At 33.5% G+C, this 15,420-nt stretch overlaps 1 protein-coding gene across 2 annotated transcripts in view; it reads right to left on the reverse strand.

Annotated features, from left to right (window-relative positions):
* The window catches only part of FSTL5 (follistatin like 5), a 275,638-nt gene that overhangs the window by 110,601 nt on the left and 149,617 nt on the right, over nt 1–15,420 (reverse strand). For both annotated transcript variants that reach the window (XM_015623545.2, XM_015623546.2), the window contains exon 6: nt 9,768–9,888. In XM_015623545.2, the coding sequence (XP_015479031.1) occupies nt 9,768–9,888 (121 nt within the window). The remainder of the gene's footprint in view (nt 1–9,767; nt 9,889–15,420) is intronic.

Here is a 15,420-nt window from a genome sequence, read left to right on the forward strand (position 1 = left end):
CAAAGATGTTTTTAGGCTGTAGATAGTATGACAGAATCATTTAGATTGGAAAAGACCTGTAAAATCATCATATCCAATTTTAACACAGCACTGAGGGGTCCACACTAAACCACATCCCTAAGCGTCGCATCTATACATCTCAGATAATATTCATCCAACTAAATAAAGGCTGCAGTCACCAAAGGGAGTGGAGTCAAACAATTTCATCTATTTCATGATAGACAATTTTATCAAATATAATCAACCCATACATACATAAATATTCCTACAGAATTCAGCTCACATGTAACTCCTTGATGAATATATAAACAATAGTATATGCAAGGATGAGATGTTTATTTCTGAAGATTTGGTAAGCCAGGAGTGATGAGAAGAAATTAGTCTCACAGTTTACAATATCATAGGCCATTAAAATAGCTTTAACTGGAGTAGCTGATATTCTTTCTGCCCTACCCACATAGTTGTCAATATTTATACCAAGTTTTAGCATCTTAAAATCTGGTGAGACACACTCCTTAATTCTATACACATACAAATATTCTTAGCAGTGACAGTATATTAGAAGCTACTTCCAAACACTTAGAGGTCTGTGCTATACTAACCAGGCAAATGCTTGATGAAAAGAGATTAGGACTTATTGAAATTAAATTTAGAAAAACAAGAAACAAAATAACAAAAAGAGCTTTTCATGTATATCTTCAAACATAACAAGTAGTTCTATCACTACTGGATGGAATTGATCCTAATTACCCGAGTTAAAATAATAACATGTAAATTATATTTTCCTTCATTCAATATATAACTTCAGAAAATGAAGCTAAATGCTAGTCAGAAATAACAATTTATGATGATGGAATCCTTTTATCCAAGCCCTTTGCGGATGTACTAAAACAATTAGCATTTTCTAATATATGTATTATCAACTGTTACCAAGTAGACCAATAAGATTAATAGATTTGTTAAAGAACAATGTTCTGCCTTAAAAAAACCCAAACTTTCAAATAATTCTTGAAGTGAATGCATTTTCAAATGCTTTTGGGATGCCAAGATCAATTTATTTTTATTTAAAATGTAATAAATGGACAATTTTAATATTGAAAACTATTTTATCCAAATTTTCTTTGACATATTCAATAAAATATTTCCTTCGCTGTATACTTCAGTTAGCCAAAAAAACATATGTACTAGGATAGTTGTAAACTGTAAAAGCTTACGAAATAAAAAACCCTTCACACCATGGAATCACTGTATAAAAGAGAAAAAAACATACCAAACTCAAAAGCTATGGAGAAATGCTACAATAAAACTTTTAACTGACTTATTATTTTGAGAAATTAAGTTAGGAATGAAATTTCCTGAAATAAGAAAACTTTACTGGAATTTAATCCACCATGAATAATGAAGGTATTTCTGAGTCAGTTTATCCTTACTGTATGCAATGGATATTTGATGGCATTCAACAAAAAACTTCTCAGTGCAGCGTAATGCACTTTTCTCTAAGGTCTAGTAAGAAAAGCTCACAAGTTTTGCAAAATTGGAATTTTTTTTCTATTAACTCCATTTACAGAATTTTCAACGTAATTTCATAAAATCTGGTACAAAACTGTGTCTGTGGATTTTCTTTTACAGTGAGTCAGATATTCTTCAGAAATCCAGATGTCTAAAAAGTTTCTAAAAACCTTCTACATTCTTCCAATGATTTTAATTTTTATTTATCCAAACGCGAGAACAAAAGAAAAGAAAGCAGAGTAGAAGAGTTACTAACAAATACAAACCAGACCTCTCTAAAAAAACCCCAAATCACCACCAAAAAAACCAAGCAAAAGCAAACAAAAAAATATAAAACCAAACCAACTCCAACAAATAAATTAACAAACCAAAACGGGAAAAAACCCAAGCCCGAAAAAGTTCTGGATAAAATCACTAAGTAACACTTTCTAAAATTAACATTAGTGCTTGATATTTAAAATGCACCAGTAGGCAAAAAAAAGCAAAACAATGAATAGATTAATCAAATGGCTTTCTTACTAAATAGGACTTTATGAGCTATTAATATTCATGATAGTTCCAGATGAGTAATTCTGCCTTGAAGTAGAGATACTTAATGTTCTTGCTTGTGGATTAGCTGGTGATTGTCTTCTTTAATGCCCAGTCATACTCCTTATGTTCTGATAGCATCTTTCTTCTCTCCACCTCACCCCCCTCAAGAAGAAAGAGAGCTTCCTTTAAAATAGTTGATAGAGGAAACAAATTATAAATTATTATTTTTATATTTTCTTGAAATTTCCTTGAAACACCTACATAAAGGCTTTTGTGGATGTTGGCTCATCAGTCATAGCCTAACCATACAGGTACACTGCTCTGCAGAGATGAAAATATTCTCATAACTCATAATATAACAAAAATATTAGCAACAATACTATAACTCACCATAGAGAAATGAAAAATAAGCAATAGATCAATTTGGTACTTCACTAACCATGGCTAAATATGTGTAATTGTTTGGTGTTTACTTTTTCCTCACCATTCTGTGTCATTTTCCAGAGTAAGCTCACTGAAAGACATTTAGGACTGCAGTCTCGAGCACTTTGAGCCAGTAACAAACGCCATGCAAGTCAATCTCTACCAATCTTTTTGTCTGAAACAAAGCCACTGTAACTGAGGTGTTTTGTTCCGGCCCTCATCCTCTGCAATCCTGTATTTCACAGCGCTATCTCTAGTAACTTACATCACCAAAGCAAGCAAAAGCTTCCAGGTAAATGCACTGATAGGATTAGAGATCAACAGAGCTCAAGGTTCATAAACAAAATCTCCTAGTTTCTTCAGTATGATGCCCAAAGAGCCTTTGAAATATTTGTTTTATTTACTCATGCAAACCTATGGTTGCCTTAAATTTGTTACTCAGTTCCCCCAAAACATGAAGAAAAATCAGTTGGCATCAAAATGAATGAACTTAGTGACATGTGAGAAATTTCAGGCACATTACTTTAATCCATGAAACAATATTTAAAACCTCAGATGTTTTTTTCCTTTCTTCTAATGATCAGTTTAAAGTTCTGCCTACTAATAGAAGAGGGTGCATTTTCTTCCAGCTGAGATTCTCTAGATTGAAAATACATATAGCACAGGTAAGAATTTGAGAGATAGATTGTGTTGAGCAAAAAAAAAATTACCATGAAGTCCAATAGATCCTGCTCAGTATGTTGTTAACTGGTGTTTTCAGAGGCTAGTGGTGAAATATAACACCCTCTGGAACAATCTAACATGCTCAAGTTGTTGCTGAAAAGGAATTAATGGTAGCCGGAGACAGAATAATACCTCTTCCCCCTCAGAAAATGTTTCCTCCACTATTTGTTTACATGCTTTACTATTGAAGACTCATCACAGCCATAAAGCACTGACTCAAATTACACACTAAATGCAGTATTTGGGACCTCATATTGAATTAATTGGAAATATAAATTATGTCAGCTTTTCTTCAGTTTGCCTTTGTGGACTTCAAGATAACTTAAGGAATTCAGTGGGAAGTCTCATTTGTGCCACTGAGTAATTCAGTATAAGCCTTTTTAAAATTTAGATTTTGTTGTAGGGTTGTTTGCTTTCTTTTTAATTCTGGTGTATTTTGCTTCAAAAACAAAGTTTCATATTTCAAAAACTGAATTTCTGAACACACACCTGTAATTATTGCATTTTACAACTTAAAACAGAAGTAGAGGTATTCTGATGAAAGCAGTAATGTTTTAGAATACTTTTTCAGGACTGAGAGAATGTGGTAACTATTTGTTCATATGTGTTCATAATGACCACGGTATTTATAGGAACTTCTGTCTGCTTCCTTTTCATGTGATTCAAGACAAAAAAAGCACTGATTTTGAAAATCATTAGTCACTGGCCTGCCTCAATGTTTCCCCTAAAAGGTGAGCCCAAAGCAAGTTCTGTAATTTTGGACCAGATCAAAAACTTCTGTAATATCTGCTATTACTGGAAGTATATAAATCACTTCATACAAATTCTTCAGCAACAAGAAGTGCTTGAAACCCAAATTTGATATCTTGATTTGACCTGAATGTTATTTCAAAACTGAGGGTACTTTTAAATATATACAGCATTAGCATGTACAGTAGCAACATACAAGATCCCAAATAACAGCTGCACAACAGATTAGATCTCATTACCAGTGTCAAGTGATACCTAAAAGCACAAGCAATTCCAGCAAAACTACAAAGCACCATTAATAGAAGAATGACAATTAGGTCATATTTTGTTCTGCCTAGATAATTCCCACATTTTCTTTTATGTCATTTTTACAGTCGAGTCCTCAGTGTCCACAGCCCTTCTCTGGCCCCTTTTTCTGAGCATAAGACAGCATCAAGAATAGTTCTACACTAACAAAAAAATCAATTCTGAAAGATATTGGGGTTTTTTTGCCTTCATTTTATGCAGGATATCAATTGTTACATAAAGCAGTTAGTTCAATTATGTATAATAAATTTGTGGTTTATATTAATTGTATTCAATCAGTTTTATTCATAAATGTTTAAACTAGCATCGTTATTTCTACTGAAATTACAAAGAGAAATGCCTACATATACTTCAGCTAAGTGATCAAACAGAATAATTTATTACTATTTATTTGCTTGTGGTATGCCTTGAGATATTACAGCCCACCACAAAGGCCTCTTGAAGTACCTGCTTTGAAATTTTACTTTATATGGGAGGAAAACAAGTAAGATTATTTATTTTAGAAAAGAACACTAGAAGGAAAACAAAAGGAGACAACATTTACAGCGAACGCAAAATTATCTTGATACCACAGGAGACATTAACCAAAGAAAGCTCTTGAAAAATAAAGGAAGCACACTGGTTGAGATTTTGTTTATAGAGCATATAAACTGTATTCCATACCCTTTTCAGCTTTTGTTTGGCTCCATCTTAGGGGTTTGCCTGCCCTTTCAGAAAAAGTTAAAAATATCCTTCCCTGTCTAAATAAAGGTTTGCTGAAGAAAAATCCTTTAGCATGGGACTGGCTGAGGAAGGAATGCAGAAAAGCAAAACAAAACACTAAGATGGAACTGTATCACTTTTAGGATACAATTTTACATGGTGTAGCCAAAGCAGTGGAGGACTGAACTGATTCCTTCACTCCCTAGCGCCCAAAACCTAGCTAGAGCTAAACTTTCTGCTTCATCCACTTGTGTCAGAGGAAGTCATTCTGCAGGTTCATCTCTGCACACATTATTGATCTAGCTAAACTGTTACAGAATACAGCAGACAAATAGGAGAGAGATGATACAGCACCAAAAATTACCCCTCACAATACAAGTGAAAGCAGTCCATACCCAGAAAACCACAGTGGTCTTGTCAAGAGGTAGAACCTTACAGAAGCCAGTAGCACCTTCATGTCCTGAGCTTGGCAGATACATTCAAGGCTGAGAGCACCCTCTCACACATATTCTATGTTTGTTATTGCCTCAGCATCTGACCTTCTGAAGGGGGAAAGAGATTTTTTTTTTTTTTGTTCCATTGCACATAGTAATTTACATTTGGCTGTCCAGTCTAATGTGTATCCATTTTGTCAGATAAAATGAGAGTGTCAAAAGTAAATCCCAGAATACAAGAAAGCAGTATATGTATGTAAACATATACAGATATAAATTTATGTGCATATTAATACCTTTAAAACAGCCTATGTTTCTTCTTTGCCCTTAAGGTGGTTCCTCTTCTACTGCTTGCATTAAAAATAGAATTGCTGGTATTTGTCAGGAAAATTTCTAATCAAGTATGCCAATGAAAAAAAAATCCTACCTGCAAATGCTAATGAAACAAGACTGATAATTAATTCCAAAGATAGGCATTCATATTTAAACAAAATGCAATTGCCTAATTCTTTAAAAAGAAACTAATAGAATAGTTTGTTCAACACCACAGTGAAGATGATTTTTTAATCCTGTGTTCAAAGTCCTACAAAAGTGCTTTTAAATACTATTTGAAATCACAGCTAGAAAAGTGAACCCTATTAGTATCTTTGATTATTACTGTCCTCTTTTTAGGCCAAGGCTGAGGACACAAATTTCCCTTATGTCTTCTCTCACACTTTCTGCAGCCTACTTACTACTTTTTCAAAAGTTCCTCTACGCTTGAAAACGCTGGTGGACAATTACCTTTAGAAAATGAGACCTCTTTAATGGTGATCAAATTCAAATATGACTTAAAGGATATTTTATTAACTATTGTACATTTTATATTTTAGCAGTGCTAGGTACAAACTGGCTTGAAAAGAAGCCTTGTGGTATTGCCATGCATAAAAACAGTGGCACTGTGACCCCTGATGGCCTGCCCAACATCCACCTCCTAGCCTTAACATTTCTGTGTTCATATGACTCCAATTTCTGTTACACAAATAAACAATAACAAAACAAACAAACAACTCCTTTGAATTCTGTGTGGAAGCTTTGAATAGGATCAATTTTCCCATCATTGCAAAGCCAAATTTTCTTCACTGCCATTTTGAGTGAATAGAAGTCGGTAACAAATATTCTAGCAGCTGCACAAACTTCAATGAGAACTTGACATTTCTGAAATCCACCACTTCACTACAATTAGGGACAGAGGCAAGTCCACTGGGAATAGCAGGAATTAAACTGAGATTAGATTCCATATGTACAATAAATAGTAGATAAAAAAGGAATGAAGAAACCATGAAAAACATCCTGTCAAGTTCAATTGATGGGGTCGTGCAAGAGGTTAAAAATTCTAGAGGCACTTCTTAATTTAAATTAATGGCTAAGTCTTTTAATGTCTCCAAATAACAAATAATACTATAATATTTTGGAAGACAATCCCCTTCAAATACCATTACTCAGCTATAATCTTTTACTCATTAGATAGTTACTAAAATAATTTGGAAAAATAATTTCCTGTTTTGCTTTCTATTTGTTCTAGATGTTTGAAAGTGTCTGAGCTGGTGAAAAATTATCTTTTCCATATTGTAAAATGGCATCGTCTTGAAGTTACAACATATTATGTAACATAATAAGAAAAATAATAAATCATACAGTATAAGAGAACTTGAGAATTTGAAGTACTTAAAGAAAACTCGGGGAAAAAAACAGGTTTATTTCTATTTGGAATAAATATTTGCAACATTCCTATGTCACTTTATTAAAGAAAATTAAAATGTTTTATTATACTGTAGGTGAATATTTAATTGAAGAGATATTTTTTGTGGAATAGTGTGTGGAAGATGTGTTGTGAGCGCTTCTTGGGTACAATTCCATACATGGATCTGGTTCCATGTATGTGTGTCTATATTAATTCTTTGTATCCTGGTACATCCAGACTTGGCATGAGTAGTAACATCTCACAAGCCTTGCCATAGGCAAACAACACAGGCCTGTGGAGAGGGGCTGTCACATTTGCTTTACGTGGGGTCGGCGTGGCTTGTGTGGTTTCAGCTCTGTGTCACCTTGCTTAGCCATAAGAGCACTCGTCTCTAGAGTGACTGTGTGCCACGTTCAATTTGGTTTGGTTTTGCTTAACTTAGTGTACTTTTATAGCATTATATCATTTTTGTTAATGCTGGTGAGATAGGTCAAGCTGACTGAATTCAAACTCTCTGGAGATAAAATGAAATGGAACTAGTTAATCCTCAAATTTATTTCAAGAGTATTTATTTTATCTTCATTACAGAACCTAGTATTGTGCCACATTGCTTTGGTTTTCTGGCCACACACCATACAATGAAGTAGCAGCTGGTTTTAGGTTTTATTTGTCAATATGTAATGAAAGCATCTAAGTTTTGTTAATGACATAGAAGAATGAACCTTACTCTAGAAATCATCTTCCAAGACAGCCTCATAGTTTTAAATAGGGCCTTCTCCACCACTCTGCTGCAACAAAGAAACCTAAATGATTACTAATCTTATATAATCTAACATTTTCATTAACATTCATATTAAGGCAATGCTTAACATAGCATGTGGAAATTATTTTCAGTATTCAAAAGTCCATTAAAAATATATAACAAAAAGCTATTCTTATGTCTGGAGTTTTACAACCCTACAAAATAGTCCCTCAGAGACACATCAAAGTCTTATTTGGAAGAACAATGTTATGCTTCCCTTAAAACAATGTTTGCAAAAACCATGCTAATGCTTTAAACATGTCTTTAACCTTATTGCATTGCTGTATATGATAAAAGCTTATATCAATTTCTACATCTATGCACTTAATCACAATCTAGAAGTACATCTAGCCATATAATCATAGCTAATTTTTATGTCTCTATAGGTGCTATATAATTCTGTTCATTTTTGTAAAGCTGAACTTGTATCACAACCTTTAAAAAAGAAATTAAGGTATTTCCTAGTGTTTTGCTGCTGCAGCTGAATTAGTTTATCTCACCATCACAATGTCCTAATATCTCCCATTTTCTTCCTCCACCTTATTTCTTGGCTGTGCTCATACTTCTTTTTCATGAGTTATGGTCTGACCCTTCACTTAATCAATTCAGGTCACACAACAGGATTGGGATGGGATGTGGAGGGTGAATATTTTTCTGCTGACTTAGTAAGTGACTCAGAGGAGAGACTGTGACTGCTAGGACACTGCAAGAAGGTCAGTCAGATAACCTCAGGAAGCAGGATCAAGTTATTTTTAGGAGCAGTAAGTAATTTGTTCAGCTAAGCTGCATCACAAAATCACACTTTCTGAAAGACTTTCAGGGAAATAAAAATATTATCCAATGGTCAAAACTAAGATACTTTCAGTCTGTCTTGATTATTCATTTCATGTTTATTCTTCTTGCTTTCCATGCAGCTATTTTTTTTTCTCATATCAATTCACTACTTTATAGTTTAAAACTTTAAGCAGTTTTTCATCCCTTTTTCATTTGATATTACCTAAAGTGGCTGAGTACTCATCTGCCCAATGATCAAGTACAAGCAGACTAAAGCAACAGCCTGTAATTACTCAAAATGAAGATACATTAATGGACTAGTCAATTATAAAAAGAATTTAGGACAAACTTGATCTTCTGTGCTGCCACGTTACTGAGTTTGGAGCAACAACTTTTAAAGCAAAGTCAGATTTCAAGATTGAATCTTAAATTTGAGGTAGCTAAGAGTGAAAAATCATCAGTTCTTATCTGGATACAACTAAATATATGGATATTACCTTTAACATACTGTATAAAAGCTCATAACATCTTTCTTCTGTCTGCTAACCCAGTGGTTTGGTCAAGATGTTTGTTTGTACAACACACATTTGTCCAGAGACCTCTCTGGCATCCAGAGAACAAATACCTTGCAAAACTACACCACAAATCTTTATCTTCTTCCAAGTCCTGTGAAGCCATAAGCCATAATGTACCACTTAATAGAAGTGGTACATTTATTGCTGGGTTTGTCAAAAATGCTGTTATCAGCACCCATAAACAAAAGGTGCTGGGAGGTATTTTGGTTCCATTGATTATGTCTTGACCACACTACTTGCCACTTGTGTAAAGCACAGACCTATCAATGCATGCTGGCATCAAAAAGATTATCCATGAATTCTCCATTACCAAAATCCTTCATAAATCTAGAAGTTACTGGGTATCACTGATTTCTGCTAGAAAGGTTTCTACTATCCCATGACTATTAAATTGCACTAATTTAAGTACAGCATCCAGACATTTCAGGCTTCAAAAATCAAAATACCACCATTTAGAAAAACAAAGAAAGAAAGAGAAAATAAGACTCAAGGAACAGGCTCGTCTTGGTACTTACGAAAAGCTCTATAGAATTCTTCTAGAGCTAGGTGCTTGTCACTGTTATAATCATCATATTTCAGCAAATCAAACACAGAGCAGTCAGACGGTTCCTTGCCAAGCTCATCCCGTTTTATTACCTGACAAGAAAATTATAACCATGAAATTACATTTGAGCTCTTAGAGTTCTCTGGTATAATTAATTGTTTCTAATAATCATTTAATAGATCATTTTAAGGTTGCTGTGGGGCAATGAACTGCAACTGTGTAAAGTCAGGGATTTCCAGTTACTTTGTAATTATTTATTACACTTTTAAAAGTTAATACCCTTAGGACAGACTCTCTGAAATTACACAAAAATTTTTTAGAATATACACAGCATATATATATAATGGAGATAGACTGAAGCACTATAAAAGACAGTGGGAATTTTAAAGCTGATTTTACTTTATATGTATACGAATGGTGACTAAGAAACATTCAAATATACCTAAAATATCAATTTCCCAAGTATAAATGGCATAATGTCTTTTTTCCTCTAATTTCTAACCACAGAAACCAAATGCAAACACTCTCCAAAATAGCTAATATAAACTCTTACTACCCTACTAATTGTATCAAGTTCTTACAGGCTTTTGACAAGCCTATTACCTTACCAAAATCTGTTATATAAGTAGCTGACCTGAAAAGGCTCCTGTTTCTCAATGGGGACACATACAATTTGTAAATGGATCAAAATTATTGGTTGTTAGATTTTTAACTCAGTTGAACTTATTGCAGAAAAATGTCCTTTAATGTATGTACCATTTTGTTTTAGGTCTGTGTAGGTTGTAGACATCTACTTAGATTCCAGCCAAGCAATTTTTAAGATGCTGAGGGTGATTTAGAATTGCCATATTACATGAGGCATGGATTAGAAGCACTACCACACATCTGAAAGAGCCCAACCTAATGCAACATTTCATTGTAATATTGCATAGTTTACAGTGTTATTTTAGGCAGAGAAAAAAATATAACTATAGTTAATTCCTTGGTAAAATAATTACTCTTCCAACCCTCTATCAGTCTCCTATGATAACTGCAAAACCATTATTTTTATCAACAGAGAATATCTTCTGAAAAACAAGGGATACAGGGGCTTTTGTGTTTCAGTTGTTCTGCAAAGGAATTCAGTTACTATTATTGTAAACACAAAATACTTTAAAGAATAATAGGGAATAACAGGAGCATTAGAGGAAACAAAAAGACAAACATTTTATGCTACCAGGAGTCATCTCCTACATAATAATACAAATGCATTATAAAAGATAATCACCTTGTTAGTACATTAGAGAGTATGAAAACCATTTAGAAAGATAAGAAAAATCACTACTAAACCACCTTTTGCTATTATCAATTAAAAATACATACTATGCTACCTGAATATTAGTGCTAACTACTTCCCATCCTTTAAAAGCCTTTTTATTGAGCTCATATTAAAGTGAATTAAGAAAATATGAAATTGTGTAGATCTTGCAGCTGGTACATAGAGAACAAAAATGTAGTCTGGGAAAAATTAGTAACTCTAAACTCATTACAGTTTTACAAGAAGTACTAAATATGTAATGGTGTGTATTGGAAACTTTAGCAATCACTGAAATTTCAAGGCCATGAACATTCAGTATAAGAAGCATTGTGCCTCTCATTGTTTCATTGTTTTAAGTGCTTGCTTTCACTATCTTCAGTTGTACAACTAAGCATTAAACTTTATACCTAAGGTTGAATAAAACCTTTTTTAAATCTCCAAAACACCTAGCTTTATTGTACGACATTTTAAATTTTAAATTAATGTTCTTGGTTTCCATTCTTTGAACTAAATCTGTTATCTGTTCAAATTGGCCAATTATAAATTAAAAGCAACATATGTTTAAAAAGAAGAACCATAATTCAAAAATATTGGATAGAATGATTCTATAATTTCAAAGAATGATACTACAGACAGTTACATTTTATCACCCTGGCAATTATTTAATTTTTTCTACAGTAAAATGATCATTTTGATTACAAATGAAAGATTCAATGTTTGATTTTGTACAGACATTTTTTGCTGGTGATATACTTTGGAATTCCTTGGAAAATACACTCACTGCTGATAAACCTCCAAGCAGTGAGTCTGTAAGGATAGATTTTAGAAGGCACACAAGTGATTTTATATGACGATTAATCTTAATGCTGTTAGAGCTGTTCCAACCTGAATTCTTTTGTTCAGGATCTAGCCATATCCCAGTTTTCCAATGGGATCTGTGACTCAGATCAGCTCTGTGATCAGAAGCAAAATTAACCTTCATGGAGCTTTTGGGTTGTTGGTTGGCTTTTCCTTTTGAAGGGGAGGGAGACTAATATTCTATCACATGAGATACAACTCAGAACCAGGTACACCTCGGGGTTTGGATTTTGGAAAAATACCTGTTTCTGTAGCCAATTGAAGTGCAGATAAACTGTGGCATGAAGTTACAAGCCATATGAGACTCCAGCAAAGCCAATATGCCTGCCTGACAAATTAAGTTTGCACACTTCCTTGTGGAAGTTTTTTGCCAGACACTAATTTACTTAAAAGTGTAGAATAAAATTCCATGTGTATGATACATCACTGTGTAATCACACTTCTGTTTCACAGATGATCCAACATTGTGCCTTACATTTTTAATGCTATTAATCTATTAATTTCTGTCCATGGACAAAAGTAAAATGAAACGAAACTGTTTCTTAAGCCAATTCTTTAAACACAGACTGTCTACGCTTTGGTTAAACTAAAAAGTGATTTGTTGGAGACAGAAAAAAACTGGAAAAATTTCTAGCAAGTCACAACCTAGGAGAAAAATACTTACTCTAAAGGTTAAAGCCTGATTGTCTGTACAATTTTATAATTGTGCTATACAAGTCAAACGTGGATTATTTTATTTCCAACTTTTAAGCTGAAAATTCATACCAGAGAAGGTTTGCAAATATTTATGCCCACAATTTTTAGTTTGAATTTGCATAAAGACAATGAAGCATTTACTTTCAATATTATAAACTGGTAAAAGGCAAAATATACAGCAGAGCTGTTCACAGTTCATCGTGAAACCCCCTAAATACTGAAAACTTAGAAACTTATCTACATTTTCAAATTAAATATGTCTGTTCCAAAAAATGAAATTTATACATTTGAAATTATACATTTGAAACACTGAGGAAGGATTTGCATTTTCTTGAAAAGGTTAAATTTCTAAAAGATAAAGCACAAAATTATCTATTTCCTATGAAATCCTATACTGTTATCTCAGTTCAGAGACTCTCAGAAATGTAGTCAGTACAACTCCAAATTTTAGAAGATTGGGAAAGGTAATCTGATTAAAACTAACAAACTGCATATCAGAATAGATTGTTTCATTCCTTTTAATCTGATTTCTGACAGTCAAAATGAAAAATCCGCAGATGTTATGAAACTAGATCACAAATAACATAACACATCCTTCATTAATCCACTTTACCTGAAGTGTTATAGGTCAGTGGTTTTTTGCTTGCCTGTGATTAATGGCCTTTTTTTACCTCCCTAAGGAAAATGATACATAAATACAACTAGACACAAAACCTTCCTTTAAATCAAATATGGTCACTCAGTTATCGCGTGTTCATCTTCCCTAAAAGCAAGTACATCATCACAACAGTGCCACTCAGTGCTTGATAAAACACCAAGTACATCAAACACCAGACACTGTGAGAACTGTGCTCCAAATTAATTCTGACTGCATAAGGGGGGGTTCAATTACTTGTTCCACCATCTTCCACGGCAGTATGACTTTTTATAAATTAGAAGAATTGATTAATTATGAAACCAGATTGATAATAAAGGTTGGTAAATTGTTCCTTGCTTTAGCTTCTCTTAATCTAGTTAAATCAATATTCCTATAATTTACCACCAAGTTCTGTAGGGCAGCAGCACCATCCTCTATTTGGTGCCTATAGTACCATGATACCTTTGATATATGTAAAGATTACTTGTGCGTCACAGAATGACGCAGAGATCCCTGAGCAAATGGATATCTGACACATCTAACCGCCTACAAAGGCATATGCTCAATTTCATTTAAAGGTATTACCTCAATACCATCCCAAACTAATCAAGTTACACAGCTCAGACATGAGACATCTTTATCCAAACTATTCCAATGAGAGGCACATTTCCCTGCCTTTCCAATTCTGCACTTAGAACACAAGACCTAATCTGACTCGGAAGATGTAAACGTGTCCTTTGGTGTCTGCAAATATAATGTTATAGATTCCTGGCTCACAGTGTAAGACCAGAATAGGTATTAGGGCCTCATAGATAGGCTGGATCTGCACTCAGAACTAAACTCACCACTCTGAGCCTGGGGCTCTGGACTTAACCAAGATAAAACAATGAGTGCAAACAAAATCCTGCACCATTATACTGTGTGTCCTCTTCCTGCTAGCACCAGCCCTTGAACCTTCTCAAGAAATGAAGTTTGCTCCTGCTTCCTTCACAGCCTGCAAGAATAAATCAGAAATGCTGCTACTTGAAAAAACCAAAGGCACCTAAGAAAGATCAAGATGTTAGAGTTTGTGTGATGATCACAGTGTTTGTAAACTTTATCTCATTACTAATCCCTAAGAGAGTCTTAATTTTCCTGAACTTTAAATTTTCATGCACAGTTCTTATTTTTATTTTGAACCTAGAATCGAATATTGCACGTTTGGTTTTTCCTATATTAGTGATGGTAAAAATTGATAATGCAACCTAAATAATATGTCCCTAAATAACAGCAGAAAATAAATAGAACTAACACTGAACATGCAAAATTTTCTTATGCCTTTTCTTATGTAACATGTAGTGAAAACCAAAGCTGATTAAAAACACAAAGAGGAGATAGACTCATTATCCCTTCTCTGAGTTCCAAGCCCTCCAAATAACCCTTAATAACAGCAGTTATTAGATGTAAAATCAGAAGTCATGAAGGTAAAAATTTAAATGCCAAGGTCTAACTAAGTATTTTGATCAGTTTAAGAAACAAAGTCTGACAGAGAGATGCAATTTATATTAGTTGTGCATCTGCAAACAAGGCCCATGAAGTATCAGCTGGTATAAAGTGCAGAAGTATTATCATAATACAGAAATAAAACCAAACTACCTTTGGGGTATTTTGTTTTTGCAGAAGTAAAAATTAGTTTTTATAGAAATGTAATGTATTTACATTTGTCCTATGATGACCTAGTAAGTAAAATATATGCAGGTATTTGAAATTACAGATATTAATTCATAAATAAGGATAATAACTTCTTTCTTTGAATCTAAAAACTGATCATTGAAAGGAGGGAAAGGAAGAGGAAAATTTATTTTTATTATTATTATATATTCAACTTGCTTTCAGGCTATGTCACTTCCCCTTTCTATAGAATTTTGCTTTCTTAGTTCACTATTGTAAGAAATGAATAAATAATAATAAAGAGCATCTCTAAGCCTAATCAAGTATAGATTATTTCACTTCTTCCTTCAAAAAGGAACTTGAATTTCATTCCTAAGCAAGATGAAACATTTTTAGAGCCTATGCATCTTTCACTGATGGCAACCAGAAAAGGTTTACTGTTTATAAAATGGCACTTCCACCACAGTAGAATAACTGCATTCATAA

This window comes from Parus major, chromosome 4 (genome assembly GCF_001522545.3).
Source record: "Parus major isolate Abel chromosome 4, Parus_major1.1, whole genome shotgun sequence".
Lineage (NCBI taxonomy): Eukaryota > Metazoa > Chordata > Aves > Passeriformes > Paridae > Parus > Parus major.